The following is a 22,062-nucleotide window of genomic DNA, read 5'->3' on the forward strand; positions in this document are numbered from 1 at the left end:
ACATACTCTGGAAGAGCTGTCTTCTGAGGAGAAATCCATGAGTCACAAGGTGTGAGTGTGTATTTGAAGTTCAAAGGTGGTGATGGGGCAATGAGTGAAAATACATGCTTTGTCAGTATGGGCAACTTAATGTGTTTTTTTTGTTTTTGTTTCAGGTATACAAGTGGGTCATAGGTTCAAACAGAGATCCTACAAAAGATATTCTTGAAGTCACACATTAACTCACAAGGTTGATGACTCCATTTAATTCAACAAAGGGTTAGCAAAGGATTTCAGTTTTCAGCTCTTAAAAAATATATATTTTTGCTTGTATGAACAAGTCAACCTAACAAAGCAGCAGTTCTTTACTTACAAGCAGCTACACTAAGTTCCTATGAACTTAAATCACCAAGTGGCTCAGTATTATTTCTAGTAATTGTTGACCTGTACATCTTACTGTATATGGAGTGATAACTTCTACTGACAATTTGATGACCAAAAAAAGCTATTATGGCATCTCTCACTATTATGTTCAGAGCAAACTTGTCACAAAATTTTTCTTTTTTAAAAACACATCAATCAGTTGATACTCAGAAAATCTTTGTAATGGATTCTAAAGGCTTTATGGCTATTCTGAAAAGCGTGGGTTGTTTTTACCTTAGCGAACTTTACACTAGCCAGCACCTGAGGTACGGTATGTTCAAATAATACAGGTAGAACTTATGGTTTTATGTGCCCTGTCAATGACATAAGAGCAATGCACTGGACTTTATATAAGATAAGACAAGACACTTAAATTATCATCGTAGGCATGAAACATAATTATGTTTGGTAACCCTCAGAGACCAGAAGAAATAGAATTTAAAAAATACATGAAAAAACAAAAACATAACGAAAAACAGTATGTTTTAAATATTTCTCACTGTGTCAGAGAACCGGGCAAAAGAGCCACTCCTTGAAACTCCCTCTGTTCAAAAGGAAAGGTCAGCAGTACGGTGAAGTGTTTTACACACCTTTATAAAGCAGAAGTCATACAGAGGTGGAGTCTCCTGGATATTAAAATACAAGTCATTGGTAGGTTTCAGCACAGACCAAACGACTGCCTTCATCTCCTCTGTTAGAGAAAGCTCAGACTACACGTATATAGAATAACAAACTTGACCTGTAGACGTCCTGAACAATTTCAACAGGTTTCTTGATCTATTTTCACCTGGAGGGTAAAGAGGAAGAGGTTGCTGGTAAGAGACAATATTTATACACATCTTGAAAAGGCAAATTTAAAAATGTAATAATAAATTATCATATTTTCAAGAATGATGCTAGTTTGTTTTGTTAACATAAAAACATACTGTCAACACCCAAACATTTTACAACAGCTTGTATTAATGTATAGATTAATAGCCTGTCAAAGTGACTCTCTTGCCCAAATACTAAAATTATGCTTATCCTGAGAAAGAGTTTTTGAGCAGATTGAAATGCCCAACACCATATAAAATAGTTACAATTTGCACTGCCTCAAACAACTACAACAGCAAAAAGCTACCTATACATTAATGATCAGTAATAATAATGCTGTCATATAGAGTACATCTAAGTATTATGCAGTACTTTTACTTTTGATACTTAATGGACATTTTGCAGACAACACTTATGTAATTTTACTCAAGCAAGCACTGAATACACTGGCGATATTCATGTACACTGCAGCTATTTAACGTCGTGGACTTCGATTTATCAATAAAACTTCTCCTAGTCTTATGGAACAGTCTACTTTATTTAGGGGGGGATAAGCGACACAGAAATATAATTTACCTTCAAATTTCTGTCAGATGGAATCATGATCTCTGTTAAGTGTTAATTCATATTTCTTTTTTAGTGTATCCTCAAGTTATTTTGATACAAAATGCAAAATGAGACAATTATGTCTTTAAAATTTCATTATCCGCCCCCAAGTCAGTAAACCAGTGGACAGCGCCGTTGTTGCTCAACGTCAGCCGTCACAATCACTGTAGCTGTAACTTCTGTGTTAGCCCTGGCTGGTGAAGTTAGAAGTCATTACCATGGATTGAACGGACTGTAACTGTTACTTTTCACATGGCAGGGCTGTGGAAAAGTAATTTATCTGACGGTTACATGAGTGGAATAAACCCGTGTCGTCGGCTTCACTGGAACAGGTCAGACTGGACAGTACGAAGGAACAACTCGTTAGCTACCTTAGCACGTTTGGCAGTTTCAATGAAACTTCCACCTAATTTGGCGAAGTTTCGTTAATCTAGTTCGTGGGTGGAAGAAGTTTACGGAAGTTCGAGAGAAAAGCAGCTATCTGTCTCAAGTCGTTGATTCCGTTTCTTTGTTTTTCTTTGTTTTATATTTAACTAACATTTACTTCCCAGAACTGATTTCCGAAGCAAAATGATACAAAACATTAACGTTAATCATACAGAAAAGCTGACGACTTAACCAGATGTGGTAGCACTGGTAACAAACTAGCGGTTCGTATAATTTATTTAATTCATGTCACAGGTACTCATAGATTCTCCCTAAAACTTACAACACCTTACTACACCTGAAAGCCAGTAAAATATTTATTCAAAGGTTTCTACTTTAGCAAAGTGCTCAGTTCCCTGGATCATCTGTGGAGATATATGGAATTATGTTGGCTGAATTTAACAATACTGCTCTAATTTTCTTTTCTAGAGAAAGAGGAGAGAAGAGGGGCAGTGACCATGGAGCCTGTATTTCACTCTCTCTTCACCACAGCTGGCCAGCTGCCCTGGTTGCTTCTGACTCTTATTACATTGTGGACAGTGTTGTGTTCAGCAGATGTAAAGCAGACAAGATGGCCATTATATTCCCAGAAGCCTGTTCTTCTTGTCTGGAATGCCCCAACACAGGAGTGTGCTCCGCGACATGGTGTAACTTTATCTCTTGGCCAGTTTGACATTGTGGCATCCCCCAATGAGGGCTTTGTCCGGCAGAATCTCACAATTTTCTATAAGGAGCGCCTCGGGTTGTATCCTTATTATGAGCGGGGCATTGCAGTGAATGGAGGTCTTCCACAGCTTGCCAGCCTCACTCAGCACTATGAAAAGATGCCTGAAGGTGTGCAGAAATATATACGTGAGCCAGATGCAAAAGGTTTGGCTGTTATTGACTGGGAGGAGTGGCGCCCACTGTGGATCCGAAATTGGGACAGTAAAGATATCTATCGGAATAAATCTCGTGAACTGGTGGCCAAAAAGAATCCTAACTGGCCCCCAGAACAAGTGGGAAAAGTTGCACAGCAGGAATTTGAGCTATCAGCTCGCAAATTTATGCTGGAGACTCTAAAACTGGCCAAGAATCTGAGGCCCAATCAGCTCTGGGGCTTCTACCTGTTTCCAGATTGTTACAACCATGACTACAGGAATGGCTTAAAGGACTACACAGGCCGTTGCCCTGGTGTGGAAATGTCCCGCAATGATCAGCTGAATTGGTTGTGGATGGAGTGTACAGCATTCTTCCCGTCTATATACATGGGTTCTGTTCTAGCCTCTACAAATTATGGGCGACTCTTTGTCCGAAACAGGGTGAAGGAGGCGATGCGCCTGGCATCTGTTGGGGATGGATTAGCACGCCCTGTTTTTGTTTATACCAGACCTAATTACATCAGTCAGATGACCCTCCTATCTGAGGTTAGTTGGCTAAAGCAACAGTTCATCAAGCACAAGAGGCTTATACATTCATTATCTGTTACCTAGTAATTTTAAATACTAAATTTAACCACAGATCTAATCTCTTGATGCTTTTTTTCTTAATCGTTGATTCATTTAACATATTAAAATGTCAAAAATAACCTCCCAATTATTTGTTGATAAACAGCCAGTAAATTTACAGTGATTTGAAAGTGACAGGAGTGGAGGGGTAAATCCCTATAATTGAGAGAACGTAGTCCGAACATGTTGGGTATTTTTACTTTTATAGTGACTGAAGCAATTTAAAAAAATGTTACAGAAATCATTAATGTATCCAATTAATACGTTACTACGTTCAGTTTTGTTTTATGCTGATTGTAATACACACTACTGAACTGTGTGTGTAAATGTTTTGTAGACAGACCTCGTCTCCACCATCGGTGAGAGTGTTGCACTTGGAGCTGCAGGTGTAATCTTCTGGGGGGACAGCTCCTATGGAAGCAGCACTGTAAGTGCTGCACCTTCTCTGTTTGATGTTGAATAGCTGAGTGTTCTGTGGTTTGGGGTTAACATCAGTTTTTTTTTCTTCTTATCCTCTAGGCCAGCTGCTCCAAACTAAATGGGTATCTTCAGGGACCGCTGGGCCGGTACCTGCTCAATGTGTCCACGGCAGCGGAGCAGTGCAGTCAGACAATGTGTAAATCCCACGGCCGCTGTCTTCGCAGAGTATCGGACACTGATGTGTACCTGCACCTCAGCCCCTCAACACACACCATCACCAGTCAGGGTGGCCAGCTGAAGGTTACAGGAGCGCCCGGCCAAGCCGAGCTGGCTGTTTTCCGCACACACTTCCAGTGCCAGTGCTACAGTGGGTACAGGGGTGAGGCTTGTGCTGAGAAAGAAAAAGGGCAGAATAGAGCCTCCTCTGTCTTAGGAACCTGGCCTCTTTGCCTCTTACTCCCACTAGGACTCCTCACTCTGCTACACTGAGGAAACTGAGAAGCCCAAACTATTCCCTGCTTCTGCCAGCCCTGAAAAGAACAGTTCAAACTTTGCGACACAAGGTGGTAGGTCACTGTGCAACATGTGATAGTGATGCATTGACAGCAGCAGGCAGTCAGTCCTGTCATCAGACAGCTCCCAGTGTGACAGGACAGTTTTATCCCAGCACACAGACCCATCTAGAAGGCATATTTTTGTCTGAGAAGCTGCACTGGGAGATCCCCCACCTCATGGCTGCCTCCTGGAACTAATGTCCATCCATCAGTATCAATACTACAATCTGTTAATTATCTCTTAAAGGCCTTTGCCATGCTCCATGCAGGCCCTGACCTCTGGGTTAGACTGTCCCCACAAATGCCTTATGAACAAAACACTGCTTAACCTTTTTCATGATGATGGAACAACATGACACTTAAGTAAAAGTGTAGAAGAAAGGTACATTTGTTTCCCCAGAGATACACAGTATTGACAAGTTGTTGGTGCATTACAACAACATGGTATTCTGCATCGTCATATCGTTGTGACACAGCTTTATGACAGACATATAAATAGTGCATCATGCCAAGAGGTGGTAAATAATGAAATATGCAGTCTTAAATCTTTAGTTATCTTTGGCTTATAGAAACAACATGGCTGGACCTGTTTCAGTTCAGAAATGTGCCTTAACAGGGCTACAACATGCTCTCTTTTGTTTACAGATTGTGATTATTGAGGTTCCTTCAGTAGCGTTCATCTCAGCCTTCTCCTGGGCACAGTGCTTTATGCTTTATATTAACTCCATAATACCTACCAGTTTTTTTATTAATAAGGAAAATGTATTTAAAAGAAAGCACAGACACGTCGGTAAAGGTTAAACAGAAAAGACAGACATTACTATTTCTTTGATACAAATGGTGTCTTAGAGGGATGTCACTGTGAAAATGAGTCGTGTTTAAAAAGTTCAATTTCAGCATCCACTTAATGTAACTTTTGCCTAATCTTTGTTAATTTTCTTGAATACAGACAAAAGGATTATCAGATACTGGCAGTATAAATATACAAACACATAATTAGTCCAACTGATCATGGTCAACTTAGGCTTGTTCCAGATATATTTATATTGGCTGATCAGTAACAGAAACCAAAGTAATGTACTGTTAGTAGAATATCACCCAAATCTACATCCACTCAGAAATCTAGTGTTGATCGGTCTTTCTGACACAATAGTCATTTTAAATGTATTTAAGTTTGTAGTTTGACTCGCTTGCGTTTCAACTTGTGTCGGGTTCCTGCCAATGACACTGCTGATAGTAAATGCTGTAGATACACCTTCAGACTAGTAAAGTAAATGTATTTGCTAGACCAAAGCTAGCCAAGCAGTCTCATATTTATACAATAGTTTCTGTATTGATGCTATATGGCAGTGCACAAAACGACTATTAGATACCTGAAATTAGAGGAGGAGGCAGGAATAGGTTTTAGTGTTTTTTTACAAACTGGAAGAACCAGTATTGCAATAGAACATTTTATGTACATTGAACTTTTTCTTGAGATTCTGCACTTTAATTTTCTGAGATGGATCTGGATTTAATTCATGTACATGAGTTGAAATTGTGTTATTTTGCTGGATACAGAGGCCTGTAAGTATACAGTCACTACATTACAGTATGTTATGGTGTCTTTTCCATTTAATGTGTCATGTATGTTAGAAATGTGTTCGCTGTGAATCTTATGTGGAACAGACGTGTGTGCTTCTATGATTGTTAACCTTCACTGGCCTTTAACTCAGTTGCATTTTAAAAATGATTTAATGTTTCTAATGATGTGTTGGAGCAAAGAGTGTGTAATGCTAATGATTTTCCCCATAGTACTAGACTGATAAGTTAATGGCAAGTATCTGTCTTTACATTTCAATAGGAGATATATAAAGATAAAGGAAGAAGCGCTTTAAGGAGCCATACTTTTGTTTTTGCCTTTTTACAAGTATGTTAGATATATACTGCCAATTATTTTCACTGGGATAGTGTTTCGAACTTTGAGTTTGCACTAACAATCTTCCTTTATCAACTACAGATTATACAGTGCACCAGTAACTTTAGAATAAACTTGAATGCACTCCAATCAGTCACAAGTACTATAACATCTGAGTAACTTGAAATAAAACAAAACTTTTCAAAAACTTTTCTGGCCCTTTAAAGACTTATCCTAAGAAGAATATCTTTAAATCAATATCATTCAAATTCTGCTTCTGTGTTGATGGATATTACTGTTTAAAGGTACTGGTCGCATTGTGCATGTGTGTGTTTGTGTGTGAATTTAACTCAATGTTTTCTTGTTCATTCCACAACTTTGTTCAGATTGTTTGCTTTGTACCATTCCACCTCCCCATTGTAGAAACAGCTTTGTTCTGTCAGTAATGAGGAATTTACCGTAATTTAAAGGCCTTATTTTGCCAAAGTGTATTGATGTTATTATCAGAGACCAAACTGGAGAAAAATCAAAGGGTTTTGTATTTAAAAACATTTCATATTCACATTTTACATCAGAAAATTTCAATATTAAAAAAGGAATTTGAATTTTTTTTTGGTCCCGTTCTTTGTATTTTTTTCCTGCACACTCCAGTCTACTATGAACTTTTTTTTTCTGTAAACGAAAATGTATTATCTACACCTGCTGCTTTACTTTACTAGTTTACTGTGGACTATAGATTAATGTATGCAATAAAACGGGATATAAGATTCCAAGTGCCAAAGCAAGTACATTTCAAAGAAAGAGAGAAATTGATTTTTAAAAAGAAAGGAAAAGAATCTCCACAAAGTGTCCAAAAGTTCTAAATTTGTCTCCTATTCTTGGGCTGTGTCGGCATATTTGCACACGGCACACGTGCTCTTACCTGCTGTTTAGATGGCGTTAATGACCAAACGGCCACGCGCCTCCAATTAAAGCTCAGGCAGGACTCATCATACAGCACAGCAGGGTAAGAGCACTGGTTAAGAATATCGGTGTATCTGAACTTGTCTTTTTCTATTTCTTCTCCTACAAGAAAACTAAGAGACGATATAAGACAGATGTTGCTGCCCGAGGCCCATTGTTTCAGTGTTTTTATGGAATTGCAGTTGTGAAGTCTGAAGTTTCAGGGTAACCTGGTAGATACTAAAAGTGGAATTAAATACACTTAATATACAAAGTTATTTAAAATTGCAAATCCTTTCCTACAGCAAACAGCACAAATTCAACTTGTAAATAAACTTATTATTGAGGAAAGTTAATAAGCGGCGCTGCAGATTTTTCATCGCGTTTTTACAGTATCACACAAAGTATCCGGGTCCAGTTTACACTGAGATAAAAGGCTATTTTAACATAATATATGTAATATTTAACGGAATATATTTTAAAGGAAACGTTTTTATCGTATTTATTGTCAGATGTCTGCGTTTTTAGCTTAAGAAGGAAATGACGTACAATGTTTTTTGTGCAGCTCGTAATGTGCTCCGACGGGGAACACACGGTGTAGACTGTGGTAGATTTAGTATAGAGCGGACACATATTCAACAGATTTTCTTTGTATGTCTCGACTTTCTTGTTGGACAGTTTATATCTAGTCATCACTTAAGGTTGATCGGCTATTCAAGGAACACTGAAAATACAGGGCGTTAATTTTAATCAGAAAAAAATGTTTTGTTAGCTTTAGGCAGCAATTTCTCTCAGTTTGGAAAGCTAGCCACCACCAGCAACCGAGCCTTCCAGCAACGTTTCCCCATCTCTGGCGACCAGCAATGCAGAAGACGTGACGATGAAGCAGACAGCATCGTCCTCCAGTGTGTCAGTGATCGTGTTTAGTTGCCTCCTCTGTGTCGGTATGTTTTCCTCTGGTGCTGCATCGTTAATGCATCCTGTCTCATACAGCAGCATCCCATTGTACAGAGATGCAGCCAGTGCCAGAGCGACACATCGAGCTAATGTTAGCTGTCTCGCATGTTTTGACTAAATTACACCCATCAGCTCACTGTTTTTTTGCACTGCTATACTACAGATTTGTCAGCCTTCATCCTGCACTGTTAACCTTCCCTTCACTGATTACATTTCTTAGTTTTTTCTGGGTTCATTCTGTTTCCCTACACATCCACTTGAAGCCATACACTGATAAAACATGGTTAACATTATCAACCATCTAAAGTTTCAAGCGTAGTGAACAGGAATCATTTCAGCTGCTGGGACTTAGGTGGTGTGTGGCAGTTTAGGTGCCTTGTTTACATGAGAGATGAGATGAACTGTCTGCTGAAGTCTTCACCTGCTAATATTTATTTATAAGCTGCACAATTCAACATGTTGTCCATCAAATAACCACCAAACTGCCAACCAGGAGAAGCTGGGTTTTATTTTTGTAGTTTTGACCATCATTCCTATGTGTTATAAGATTTTAACCATCAGGTCCACTGCTGACATCTAGAGGTGAGGCAACATCACCTGTGTTCCTGTTCCTTGTATTTCAGCTGTGTCAGAGACAGTTTTTAAAACCTTTAATATTCCTTACAAAACCAAATATTGTTTCCAAATTGAACCACAGTGGTCTTATTGGATTGGGTTGTCAGCTTTTACGCACACTCACAGTCAAACAAATTGGAATATTGTATGAACAGAATTTATATGATTGGATCTGAGACAATGCACTTTCACTTTCTTCAGGTCGTTCATCTTGACGAAATGAATTTCTTGCGCAATCGTCTTGTTGTTCTGGGCCTGGTGTTGCTGGCCACGTTGCTGCTGTACCTGCTGCTGCCGTCCATTCGCCAGGGCAGCATGGAGCCGTCCCTTGAAGCTCAAAAAATGGGGCTGATGGCCACTCCTCCCCCTCCACTCCCAACCATCAACGTGTCAGTTCGCACCGGACAGCTGCCCGGGGACCCGCCACTGTTCTTCCGAGAGGCTTTACCTGTTGACGGGGCAGGACGGCAGATATTGCCGAGGTGAGCTGACAAAAACAAGAGACCTGCTTAGAATAATTTGGGTTGACATGGACTTTGTCATTTTGTGTAACTGTTAATTCCAAACCAGTTAGAAGAGTGAACACCCCAGACAGGATGATCACTTAACAATTTGACAGAGGTAAAGACAGGAGGTGCTGCTAACCTTCAGCTCTAACCTGCCATATTTACCTTGTCTCTTCTTGTTGTAAAATCTTGAGAAAAAGAAGTCATGGGAAAACAGAGCAATTTCTTTGTGCAGGCTGCAAGTGGTCCTTCTGCACGGCCAGGCCTTCACATCCAAAACCTGGGAAGAACTCGGTACAATGGCCCTGCTGGCAACTCACGGATATCAGGCCTTAGCGATGGATCTGCCAGGTAGAACTGAAGTCTTTGTTGCACATAATTAACACTCATTTTAGTGACTGCATAATGCTATAAAACTGGAGGGTTATGTTAGGTAAATTTCTTATTGATATGTATGGTTTGATACAATTTATATATTAAATAAACTACCTGCACAACATTTTATTTACTTGCACAACTGACGTAATCAACACATATACATACACACACCGGTGTGAATGGCTGTTGTGTGTGATGTCTTAGGATCTTAACATGCTTTAAGAATAACTCTCTTAATCTTTTTTCTTTGACAAATTATTATTCTTCTTCCTGGAGGGTATGGAAAGTCTCCAGATTCAGAGGCTCTGAAGACCGACCAGAATCGTGTGGACCTCCTGTCAAGGTTCATGGAGTCTCTGGGTGTCAGAGCAGCTGTGCTTTTGAGCCCTTCCATGAGTGGACATTACTCCATCCCCTTCTTCATGAAGAACAACGCTCAGTTGCACGGCTTCATTCCCATAGCACCAGTTGGTACCCGAAGTTACACTCCACAGCAGTACCAAAATATCCAGGTGAGGGAAATGTAGATTATGCTGATGTGACAATGGTTGATATATTAAAACAGAAATAACAATTATAATGAAATGGTCCCATTAGCTGTTTTTTGTGTAAGTAGGCAAATTTCACTTGTGTTCCTCATGATATCAGGATTAATCGTACATTTTTGGGCGAACTGTGCCTTTAATGGGGAATACATGCCACTAACACACTACCAGATTTGCCCACTAGGGGGCCCTAGGACCTAAATTAACTGTGAGGCCTTATTGAATCACTGGTCTGCCTAATCTCTGAGCCCTGTGTGTATGTAACATGTTACATTCAAATACCCACAAAGTCACAATCAAATCTCGTAAATTAAATTACCACAAATCATCTGATGCACAGTGATACTCTGGTTTCTTTTTTTTTCCATTTTGTCTTGTCAGTAAACCTCACCCTCGAAGTGAGGCACGATCAATACATGTTTTCATGGCTGTTAAGCACTGCTGAAACAGAAAAGCTGCAGCGAGCCATTGTTTTCATTGTCGATTGATCAGTCATTTATTCTCTTGATTAATTGTTAGGTCTGTAAAATATCTGGGAAATGGCTGTAAAAATGTAGCTTTTCTTGTCTAAAACATAAAGATTTTCAGTTTACTTACACAAAAGAGAGCCAGAAAGCAGCAAATCATCACAAATTAAAAGCTGGGATGAAGCGTTTTTGTTGAAAAAAATACCTTAATTATTAATTGATCCTCACTGTAGTCGCAGATTCATTTTCTGTCCATAGACTAATTGATTAAGCAAATGTGTTTCAGTTTTAAATCATTTATGCTAACAACTGATAAATCATTTACTTATATATCAAGTTCAAGTACGAAACATTTGCCAGTAAGAATTTAATGAATATGGATTATTGCTGCTTTTATGCAACAGGTAAACAAGAGCCAACAACAAATTTCACAAGAAGTGAGAAGGGAGACACGGGTCTGTGCAGGTGTGAAAACTTGTTGACGCTGGATAATTTCTCTTATCTTGTCTTTTGACTTGTCATTCGTTTGTGCTTCTCACTCCAGACTCCCACTCTGATTGTGTTTGGAGCTCTGGACACAAATCTGGGTGCCCAGTCCCACAAGAACCTCATACAGCTTCCACATCACTTTGTACTCAAGTTAGAAGGAGCTCGCCATGCCTGCTACATGGACAAACCCAGAGAATTTCACCAGGGACTGATCGACTTCCTCAGCAAACTGAAATGAGATGCATAGCAGAGGAGGGTGGGGTAGAGAGATGGAAACAACAGAAAGACAAGGGGAAAATAGAAAGAGGAACACTGGTCCTCAGTTTTGCTAAAAAGATCAGCATCATTCTCATTAGTACCTGAAGATTGTTAGGCATGGGAGCAGGTTTTATAACATGGAAAATGGCATGTAAAGTCTTGTAGTGACCTTTAATTATACAATATTTCAGTTGCTGCCATTATAAAAGTATTATTTTTTCAATTTTCCATAGTGTCACCCCAAAAAACACAAGACTAGTTCAGCTCAGCTTGTTTTAAAAATAGTGTCAGACTTGTATAGTGGTGAGTTTTTGTTTCATGTGTTTCATGTCTCTCTCTGCATGTAAAACATGGAATGTGTTTGCTTCACAGTTACCATTTTTGTAGGTGACACATAGGTTACTGTAAATATGCAAATGTAGCAGGTGCCTGTGTTTAAATAGCTTCTGTTCGCTTCACATTTGACAAAACAGATTTGTATATAAAGATCTGGTAACCGTTCCAGCTTCCAGGCAAACACATGCTGTTCTCCATAAAAGCAAACAGAACTGATAATGCACTGTAATTAAAAAAAACATTTATGAAAGAATATGGGCCATGTTAAAATGCTAAAAAAAATAGCTCACATTTATTTGTATAATGATGATAAAGTTATATGTAATATATTTGCAATAAGTTTGGACAATCATGCAAAAAAAACAAACCTACAGTAAGACATGTGCATAGCTTAAAATAAAAGTAAAATGTGTGTGTTTTGTATTTTTCAGTTCATAAAATGCTATGTTGGGATGTACTTTGAAGGTTAGCTCATAAAATATGATGCATTGTGGTGGAGTACTTTAAATTAGCCCCACTCCGAGAGCTAAATTAAAACTGCTTACAGGCCAGTGAATAAATAATTGTTAATTAGTACATTAATGTTAAAAACCACTCTGCAGTAGTACTTTCTGATTGTCAATGTGTAGTGTTTACTTTTAAGCAACATTTTGAATGCAAGACTGATGCAGGAATTTAAGTCAGGTGCTTTTAATTTGTGCTATTGCCACATTTACTTCAGTAGAGGATCAGTTTTTTTTCCTCATGTTAGTTTAGACTTTTGTGTTTAATGTAGAGAAACATGGTAAGAGTTAAGGGATGTGCTCACTGTGTCCATATGAGTGGTTGTAACTAATCTGAGACTAATGGAGGGAGTTATATTGAACATAAACACTGATGCATGACTGACTATTGAAAATAAGAGATAAATCTTTAACAGTTTAGAGATTAATTCCTCTGGCACCATCACATAGCACAATATGATAAAATTTAATCTTATAATTTGTGTGTTACCGTGAAACTACACACATTTAATGATCCCAAACTCGTGCATATTTTTGTTGAAATAACATTTTAAATACAGTTTAAAAACAAAACAACAATAACAACAAACAAACAAAAAAAAAAAAAAAAAAAAAAAAAACATTGCAGCGACAGGGCTTTTATTTCGAAGGGCAGGAACCGACGCAGTCAACAGCAGTCAGCTGACCCCGTTACCTGACGAACCAGTTGACTGCACACGGTGAGTACAGATATTAATCCTGCCAAATAACAGAACAAAACCGTTATTTAAGATATTAATGTTGAGCGCTTTCGTGTTAATACGAGCTGTCTGACTCCGCCTCAGCCTTAGCTTGTTCACCAGCGGTTCAGACCCAACTGGTACAACAGCGAGAGAGAAATTAAAGCGGTAACTCTCAGGCTAGCTGGCTGTGGTAGCAGCACAGGTACGGACAGCTGACGTTAATGTTACCTAACGGTCTCTGAGACAACAAAGCTACCGCATAACAAGAGCTATAATGTTAAATAAAGCGTCTCTCTCACGTAAAAGACACAAAAATCAGGTAACGCTCCCGATGTGTTGGTTGTTACGCTTGACTGGATGTTTTAATGGTTGTGTGTCCTCAGAGGAGTAAAGAAATTACACCATGCTGCCTGATAAAGATGGTCCAGGTGTTGGGGGCGGACAGAGCTCTCCTGAGGGAGAGGACCCCTCTGTGAGTCTGTTCAGAGACTACCTCCGTCTCAAAACCGTCCACCCAGAGCCTGACTATGGTGAGATACGTTCATTATAAAATATTTTATTCAAGAAATGCGTTGTTAGGTTTTTTTTTGGCATTTATCTTTGTGGGTTTTGTTGGAAGTTGGACTATTTATGCACAGTATTCATGCTACTCTGCACACCTACATTAAATATGCACTGTAGGTATATTTAAAACTAATCCTGAAAGCTGTGGAGAAGCAGAGCATGACATTTATTTGCCTGTATCTATTGCATCAACTTATGTGTGAACATTTATCCAAAGTCCAGTTCTTATCTGCATCAGTTAGACATTAAATGTTTTTAATTATGTGTGAAGCTGGGAAATAAAGTTAAGGCTGTCTCCTCAAACCAGAAAGTGTGGTTCCTGACCCACTGAACTAGTCTGTAGATAATGGCAGATGAGGTGAGGTTTTGTCAGCAGAAAGACACACCTCACTCTTAATGTTGTTTGTTCAGGTGTCTCTGTATGAAGCCACCTTTAATTTAGAGCAATTGTTAGAATAAGTGGGTGAAGGAAATGTAGGCCACTCTACTCATGTGGCCTGCTACAACTAAAAACAGCAGGAATTCTGATATTATGAGAAGTTGTGTTCAGTTATTAGTACTTAAACAGACTTTTCTGCTATTTGTTCATTCATTTATAGATGCTGCTCTCCGGTTCCTGGACAGAATAGCAGAAGAACTCCAGCTGCCCATGAAAAAGATTGAGGTGTGTGACACTGTCCATGTCGTAAATACTTGTTTACATACCTAAAGTACAGCCCAGAAATGATCAATACCTCTTGTGGAAGCAAACAGAGAAATGTTCAAGCGTTCCCATTTGTCGTTCTCTCTCCTTGCAGGTTTGTCCAGGCAGAGTTGTGTCGATCATGACGTGGGAAGGGACGAACCCGAGCTTGAAATCCATCTTACTGAATTCCCACACAGATGTTGTACCTGTGTTCCAGGTATGGCGTCGTGTCTCTGTTAATGGCGTTAAAATCCTGTTATTACCTGTGATAGACATGAAAAAAATAGATATGATATCAATCTCTTCTCCAGGAACATTGGAAATACGATGCTTTCAGTGCTTTCAAAGATGCAGAGGGCAACATTTATGCCCGGGGATCACAGGACATGAAATGTGTAACTATACAGTGGGTATAAACTGCCTTGATAACTTGCTTTATTAAACAGGATTTGTGCTCTAGTGTTGTTGTGATCTTCACTCTTAACTATGCTCAATGAGTAACACCTGTTTAAACACCCACTCATCCAACTTGTATACTGTCCGCTCAGACTCCTCTTCTTATTTCTGTCACAACTCTGCTTTCTGTAGGTACATCCAGGCAGTCAGAAGACTGAAGGCAGAGGGATGGAAACCAATGCGCACTGTCCACTTAATGTTTGTCCCTGGTAAGATATTTGATGGCTTCGCTCCTCCATTTCTAATTTATTGGTACACCGACACAGGTGTTTTCACTTATTTTGCTTGGACCTCTTCTCGGGGCTGTGTAAGTGTGACTGACACCTTCCTCACTTTCCTGTTTGCTTTTTTTCAACACCTGTTGAGATACAGTCACATTCAGTGAATTTGCTCTGCAGGCAGCCTAGAAAAACAATGTGCTGTCACAGGTAATAAATAAATACTGATCAGAGGGATCACAAACTATAAACAGTACACAAGAGCGAGGCTACAGTTGTTTCTGGTGAGGTGATAATGTATTTAACTTGGTGAGAAAACACACTAGAATAATAACTTCTCCATTTCCTAAGACAATGCATCAGTGTTTCTCAGCGCCCAGTCATAGTTGAGAACAAAGATGAACTCTGTCCTTCAAGTCAGCTGGAGCCAGCTGGAGATCAGTTTGAAACACAAAACTCGTGCTTGAATTCATTCCTCTCTCGTTCAGGCTTCAGTAGAAGTGAATAGCAGGCAAAGTGAGCAAAGACAAGTATTTGTTTGGATTGGACCGTTTGGACCTTTATCAGTGGGAGTGCCGTTGGTGTGCCCCATGTTGCATAGCGGCATGGGTGAGAAATTCTGCTTCAAGTGTGGAGAAAGCAACATGTGAGGCAGCTTGAATGACACTGAGTCTCTGTCAGTTGATAATCAAACAGCAGCAGGTGGTGTAGGTGAAATATGAACTTTGATTTTGTCCCTTTACAACTTGTAAGTGTTGGTAAAGACATTACAGAACCTTTTCTTTTATTTCCATGTTGTGTATGTCTTTATGTGTTTACAGTGCTGCTGGTACACAACATATTTTGCTTTCCTGCCAAACCGAAATAGACTGGAAACAACACCCAGTTTGATGACTTTACATTGTTGCCAGTGTATCTCCACAGCTTTTAATTGGAACAGAATCTGTTCTTCAAAACTGTGCACTTGTTTCACAGAAGTTACACGCAGTTGCCAAATAAGGAAAAACTTGGCAAACAAAAATATTACTTTGAGAAATAAAATATGCATGTTCTTTTTTCCCTTTAGATGAAGAAGTTGGAGGTCACAAGGGAATGGAAACATTTGTGAAGCACCCAGAGTTCCAAAAATTAAACATTGGCTTTGCCCTCGATGAAGGTAAATAAATGACTGTCTGTTAGAAAGTTACTGAATAAAAACGTGAACACTTAAGGTCACTCAGTCACTTGAAACTGTGTTTAGTTATTGAGTGTAATCCATGGCCACCTCCTCTCTAAAAGTTAACCAAAACCTAAATCAACACTTAAGCTTGATGCTACAAAATCAGTGAAGTTCCTGGTGAAGCTAAACTTACTGATCACAATGAAACTTTTCAAAAAATCTATTTAAAATCATCCATTTTGTGTTTTGTTTAATGACCTCGGTACAGTGCTGTTCGAGGTGAAATGAAGGATTCAGAGGAGGAAACATGACTTCACTTCCACTGCCACCATTCATCATCACTCTCATCTAGATTATTAATACAGACTAATGATATGACAGAAATTTATGTTAATTCATTGTATTTGCTTTCATGATGATAAATATAACAGGTCTTTATTTGGGTATTTTAAGCCTTTATTACAAACAGTGGATTGACAACAGGAAATGAAGAAGAGGGAGAGGTTGGTATTTTAACCCTGATGGCGCCCCATAATAACCTGTTTTAAAACAGAAATGTTTACATTAAATCCTGCTGTTACCAGTTCAAGTTTCCGAACTTCTGAACTCTATAGTTATCTTTAAGTGTGTTCTGTTTGTCTGTGTGTGTTCTCTTTGCATCTGTAGGTCTGGCTAACCCTGGTGAGCCGTTCACTGTGTTTTATGGAGAAAGGAACCCCTGGTGTAAGTATAAAGCACACACAAGATATTGACAAGTCTGATCAGGACTTTCAGATTTCATCTTAGCTGTGCTTTAAACTGTGCAGGATGATAAAGTCGGTCATCCTTTTCAGGGATCACGGTCCACTGCCCAGGTAGTCCAGGCCATGGGTCAAGGTTTGTGGAGAACACAGCTGCTGAGAAGCTGGTAAGCGTCAGTGACGTGTTACCAGTTAATAAAACTGCTTCAATCATAAAAACTCATTATTACAAAGTCTGTCAATGAACACACTGTCTTTTCCTTTGTAGCGCCAAGTCATAAACTCATTCCTGGACTTCAGAGAGAAGGAGAAGCACAGGTGAGTTTACATACACCAGCCAGCCAACACAGTAACTGGTTTTAATGTTGTGGCTGATCAGTATGTACACCATAGACAATAATATATATTATAACACAGACAACATTACATATTGTTTATGGCATGATAGATTTTTTTGGAGGTGGAGACCTGCTTTTTGCATTTGCATGAATTTCTTTCCAAACATACAAGCTTTAACATTTGATTCCCTACATGAACTCCCAGTATGAATGAATGTGCCTCTCTATGCTTCTGTTCATACAGTGGATATAAATAATATGGTGAGAGCAGCTCACAAGGGCCATAAATTTTGAAATCTTTTCCAACAGAGCAGAGGCTTGTGAGTCTGTTAATGGCTGCCTCCTCCAAGAGTTATGCCACTAACATGCTTTCATGAACCAATGTTACAGTAAAAATGCCACATTTGTGTTCAGAGCTGAAGACCATAAGCAGCCCTGATTTATGGACCTACCCTGTTGTGGCAATAATCTGCCACCTGTGTTCAACCACATTTATTGGGATAATGAAATATCAATGTTATTATGCAGATTGTGTGTTAAACAATGATTCACAAATACCTGAAACCTGAAGCCTGCTGATTACGATCTGAGATTTTAACTACTTAGACTCTTACAGTTCAGGACATGTGGTTTATCTAGTAATTATACATTTACATGGTAACACTTTATTTTAAAGGTCCTTCATTTCTTTGTAGCTCGGAAGCTTTTTCTATAAACTTCAACAGAAATTAGAATCTAAAGATAACTAGCTGAATTTGAACTAAAATAGCAGTTCTACAATATTACCTCTATATTCTGTAATTAGAAATCAATCAAATTTGGTGTAAATGTCTTTGGTTAAACGTCATGTAAGCTTTGAGTGTCGGCCTTGCAAAAGTACTGTTCTGATTTAGATTTCATCGCAGTGTAACTGCATTAAAATTGCAGTGTTTCCATTGCTGCCTTGCTTGTGAATTTCAGACTTAACACCAGTGAGTGTTTCACGCTCGGTGATGTCACCACAGTGAATATGACCATGGTCAAAGGAGGCGTGGCCTACAACGTCATCCCAGCTGAAATGGACGTCAGCTTTGACCTGAGAATACCACCTACAGTAAATCTACAGGTGCGTAAGTGCGGACGTCGGTCTGTGAAACGACTAGTATGTAGGATTTAGTGGCATCTAGTGGTGAGGTTGCAGATTGCAGCCAACTGAGCACCCCTCCCCTTTTGAAGCAATTGTGGTGGTTTTCCGTTAACGAAAAACTGCGAAAAGTCCTCTCTAGAGTCAGTGTTTGGTTTGTCTGTTCTGGGCTACTGTAGTACACAGCAGCGGGATGTGGTGGGCTGGAAGCAGACCTGGCTTCCTCTGTAGACATGAAGGGGTCATTCTAAGCCACTAAAACGCAATGATTCTTAGTTTCAGGTGATTATGCACTAATTAAAACATAATTATGAATATTATATTCCATTTCTGCCCTAAATGAACACTGTACCTTGATTTTGTGTGTGGAGATTGACTTTATGTTGCTCATATACTCATGCAGACATCTGATCTACAGTGTTAAACGTCCTCCTCCTCACTGTCAACACTAACTAACTTCTAAATTATTATTATTCTGCCAGGAGTTTGAAAGACAGATCAAACAATGGTGTAAGGAAGCAGGAGAAGATGTCACCTACGAATTTGCTCAGGTCGGTACGCTCAAGTACTTAAGTGCTCTGTTGTGTAACTGCTGTTGTTTTGTTCCTGTTGTCAAATAGGCTAAATTAGCTGCCATTCTTTGCAGAAACACATGAATCAGAATGTCACATCGACAGAGGAGAATGATCCTTGGTGGAGCACCTTCAGTGCAGCCTGCAAGGCGATGTGAGTGCTCTGTGCACACTGATACATAAGCTGCTTTTCATGTTAGAGGCAGATCCAGAGGCAAATACAAAACTGTAAACAGATGCTTTACAAATACGACACAATCCACTTAAAGAGGAAGTAATAGCTAGAGTATGTCAAATTTAACCTCAATCTTGGCCCAATTTCTGTTTACCACTGTATCTAATTCATCACAAGTCAAATGTTCTCGATCAGTTTAGCTGAGTAATTTTAGTCTCTGACCGATAGAAACTTCACATCTGTTTACAGGAGATGAGCGGCCATTTGTCTACTCTGTTAGTGGATCATTGTACCCTGTATTTTTGCTTACACAACCCTTTTAATATATTCACTCCATGCGTCTTCACACCTTAGCTGCAAATGTTCACACAGCTCCCACAATCCGCTTCTCTTGTTCAGAAAGAACCGTTGCATCTACAGTTACTGATCAGCATCTGAGGAAAAGCTGATTTTTCCTTTTTCACCTGCTGTGTTTTGTGCTGTTAATATATAAGACTCTGGTCGTATTTAACAAAGGTTGAAGCAGTTTAAGGATATTTTTTGAAATGTTTATCCAGATAGCTGCAGCTGATAAAACAATGAAGTTACTATAGGTCTGTATTGAGTCTGTCCTTGCAGTGTGTTAGCTCAGTTTCATGTTGGTATCTCCGCTGTAGGAATATGACTCTGGAAAAAGAGATATTTCCAGCTGCCACAGATAGCCGTTTCATCCGAGCGGTGAGTATAAGTACAGGATGAGTTCACAGTAGAACCAGTTCTTTTTTTTCCCTTTTCATTCATCCATTTGTCAGGATATTTGACATTGCTGGATGTATTTGTTTGATGAATCTAGGTGGGTATCCCTGCCATCGGCTTTTCCCCAATGAACCGGACACCAATCCTGCTGCACGATCACAACGAGTACCTGAATGAGCAAGTCTTCCTGAAAGGCATCAGCGTGTACGAGAGGCTCATCCCGGCTCTTGCCAGCGTTCCTGCCTTTCCTGATGAGGCTTAGACAAGCCCGTGTTTTTAATCCTCTCTAAAACATATTTCACCGAAGATCTGAATATTTAACTTGAAATTTTTGCTGAGATTACCAAAGAATAACGATATCATTAAGCCAAACTGAGCACTTAGCCTTTGGTACTATTGATCTTTTTGTTTTTTTATGATTCTCAGGATATAGGCGCAGTAAGCTTTGCATTACTCAGTATTGCAGCAGTTTTTTAAACAACATAATATGTCACCATTGTTGATTGAGTGTGCCTGTGTGTATGCAGTCTTGAAGAAATATCACATGTAGTGTTAACCATGTTTTCCATAAGAAAGCATCAGTTGACTAAAATGTGAAGATGACTTTGATTGATAAACTCTTAGATCAAATGTCAGTTAAAAGCCACTTTTTAAATTTAGCTCGATTTTAAAACTATAGAGATAGACTTTTATTTAATAAACTAGAATTGAATAAATATATTTGTTCATTACTTTCATGGTCATATTCTCTTTTGCATGAGTTTGTGATGCGTATGATGCCGCATTGACATGCTATTAAAAAGACCTTTAAATGAGAAGCAGGATTAGAGCTGTGGAAAAACATTTCTTACTGCCTACGGCAAAGGCATTCAACCTCCAACCAACCATCTGCTTCAAGGGCACGCAATAGAATTTAGTATAACTACATCAATAAAAATTTCCAAACATCAGTTAAGACACTTAACCCATCAGTGCAGCCTTCAATTTATCACAAAGAGCACCCCATTTGGTACAGCGAGTCCAGCCTACACACTGCAGTGAGTTTCATTGTTATGTACTAAATGCACTTTGTCTCAGCTGTTAACAATGAGCCAGATGGAATTAAAGTTAGTATTACTCAAAGTGCCCTAAAGGAAGCAAAGAGGCTAAATACAACAGAAAATACATTTTTAGCCACACATGGCTCTAGGGACGGCCGTGTCAGGCGGTCAGTCCGCCACTTTGGTCCAGACTGAAACATCCAAACAGAAATGGGATGGATTGCCACTGGATTTTGTACATATGTACACTCATCAGCCACAGCAGAAAGACCAGTTACTGGATGCTGTGTGACTTTTCCTCAAACGGCTATTGAATGGCTCAACATCAGACAGAATTTAGTTCCTAGATTTATCTTGAATTGTAATAACTTCAGTAATCCCTTGACCTTTTATATATGTGCTATGCTCATTAGCAAATGTTTGCACCCTAAGACACCAAAGTAAGATGGTGACTGTGGAAAACACTATACCTGCTAAACATGTCATTGTCAGCGAGCTGTTGACATTAGCGTTTATTTAGCTCCAAGCACTGCTGTGCCTAAGAGCAGTTCCACAGAGCTAGTAGCATGGCTGTATCTTGTTGTCATGTCTATATCCAGCATTTTAATAGAGAATTTTAAAACCCATCACAACAAGCCACTGTCACTGCATAACTCGCCTGGATAAAATTGTGTTCTTATAGCAAATCCCCCAAACAAGATGTTATTTACATTTATTCAGGAGAGCTTGTAAAAACATTATAAAATGGAGAATATTCATAAACAAGGATGTTGTGCACTAAGGGAAATGAGAAATAAAAAGAATTCTTTTGATTTGTAATGCTGTTTACATGAGGTAAAGGTCGGTCTCATCCACAGCTCAGCTCCCTTTGGATTTGTCGTCCAATTAACAGTGTGTGGCTCTCCAAGGGGGGCTGGCAGGGAGACTGAGCAGT

The 22,062-nt window shown here is 39.2% G+C and overlaps 3 protein-coding genes across 5 annotated transcripts; all 3 read left to right on the plus strand.

Moving 5' to 3' along the window:
• The first annotated feature begins 1,039 nt into the window (after positions 1-1,039).
• hyal2b (hyaluronidase 2b) lies at positions 1,040-7,214 on the plus strand. Of its 2 annotated transcripts, none has more exons than XM_018685809.2 (4): positions 1,040-1,217; positions 2,677-3,653; positions 4,072-4,161; positions 4,254-7,214. In XM_018685809.2, exons 2-4 carry the CDS (start codon positions 2,706-2,708, stop codon positions 4,641-4,643), a joined length of 1,428 nt encoding a protein of 475 aa, XP_018541325.1. In that variant the 5' UTR covers positions 1,040-1,217; positions 2,677-2,705; the 3' UTR covers positions 4,644-7,214. The 2 variants fall into 2 exon arrangements, with proteins under 2 accessions (XP_018541325.1, XP_018541326.1); XM_018685810.2 differs by lacking the exon at positions 1,040-1,217 and adding an exon at positions 1,957-2,153 and having other exon boundaries at positions 2,679-3,653.
• A 262-nt stretch (positions 7,215-7,476) lies between these two features.
• On the plus strand, positions 7,477-12,510 carry abhd14a (abhydrolase domain containing 14A). 2 transcript variants are annotated; one of them, XM_018685816.2, is made up of 5 exons: positions 7,477-7,611; positions 9,321-9,601; positions 9,861-9,976; positions 10,280-10,515; positions 11,560-12,510. In XM_018685816.2, the coding sequence occupies exons 2-5, from the start codon at positions 9,339-9,341 to the stop codon at positions 11,740-11,742; spliced, it is 798 nt and encodes a 265-aa protein (XP_018541332.1). In that variant the 5' UTR covers positions 7,477-7,611; positions 9,321-9,338; the 3' UTR covers positions 11,743-12,510. The 2 variants fall into 2 exon arrangements, with proteins under 2 accessions (XP_018541332.1, XP_018541331.1); XM_018685815.2 differs by lacking the exon at positions 7,477-7,611 and adding an exon at positions 8,133-8,491.
• Positions 12,511-13,250: 740 nt separating this feature from the next.
• LOC108889386 (aminoacylase-1) lies at positions 13,251-20,819 on the plus strand. The gene is made up of 15 exons (XM_018685812.2): positions 13,251-13,320; positions 13,707-13,853; positions 14,487-14,551; positions 14,685-14,789; positions 14,884-14,978; positions 15,161-15,237; positions 16,313-16,402; positions 17,072-17,128; positions 17,239-17,312; positions 17,414-17,463; positions 18,444-18,588; positions 19,089-19,157; positions 19,253-19,332; positions 20,010-20,070; positions 20,186-20,819. The coding sequence occupies exons 2-15, from the start codon at positions 13,727-13,729 to the stop codon at positions 20,348-20,350; spliced, it is 1,260 nt and encodes a 419-aa protein (XP_018541328.1). The 5' UTR covers positions 13,251-13,320; positions 13,707-13,726; the 3' UTR covers positions 20,351-20,819.
• The last annotated feature ends 1,243 nt before the right edge of the window (positions 20,820-22,062 follow it).

Source organism: Lates calcarifer, linkage group LG12 (genome assembly GCF_001640805.2).
Source record: "Lates calcarifer isolate ASB-BC8 linkage group LG12, TLL_Latcal_v3, whole genome shotgun sequence".
NCBI classification, from domain to species: Eukaryota; Metazoa; Chordata; class Actinopteri; family Centropomidae; genus Lates; species Lates calcarifer.

Coding starts and splice junctions, on each gene's coding strand:
- hyal2b (XM_018685809.2), top strand. CDS start 2,706: ATGGAGCCTGTATTTCACTCTCTCTTCACCACAGCTGGCCAGCTGCCC. Junction 3,654..4,071: donor AGATGACCCTCCTATCTGAG/GTTAGTTGGCTA, acceptor AATGTTTTGTAG/ACAGACCTCGTCTCCACCAT. Junction 4,162..4,253: donor GCTCCTATGGAAGCAGCACT/GTAAGTGCTGCA, acceptor CTTATCCTCTAG/GCCAGCTGCTCCAAACTAAA.
- abhd14a (XM_018685816.2), top strand. CDS start 9,339: ATGAATTTCTTGCGCAATCGTCTTGTTGTTCTGGGCCTGGTGTTGCTG. Junction 9,602..9,860: donor GGACGGCAGATATTGCCGAG/GTGAGCTGACAA, acceptor TTCTTTGTGCAG/GCTGCAAGTGGTCCTTCTGC. Junction 9,977..10,279: donor CTTAGCGATGGATCTGCCAG/GTAGAACTGAAG, acceptor TTCTTCCTGGAG/GGTATGGAAAGTCTCCAGAT.
- LOC108889386 (XM_018685812.2), top strand. CDS start 13,727: ATGCTGCCTGATAAAGATGGTCCAGGTGTTGGGGGCGGACAGAGCTCT. Junction 19,333..20,009: donor AGTGCAGCCTGCAAGGCGAT/GTGAGTGCTCTG, acceptor TCTCCGCTGTAG/GAATATGACTCTGGAAAAAG. Junction 20,071..20,185: donor ATAGCCGTTTCATCCGAGCG/GTGAGTATAAGT, acceptor TGATGAATCTAG/GTGGGTATCCCTGCCATCGG.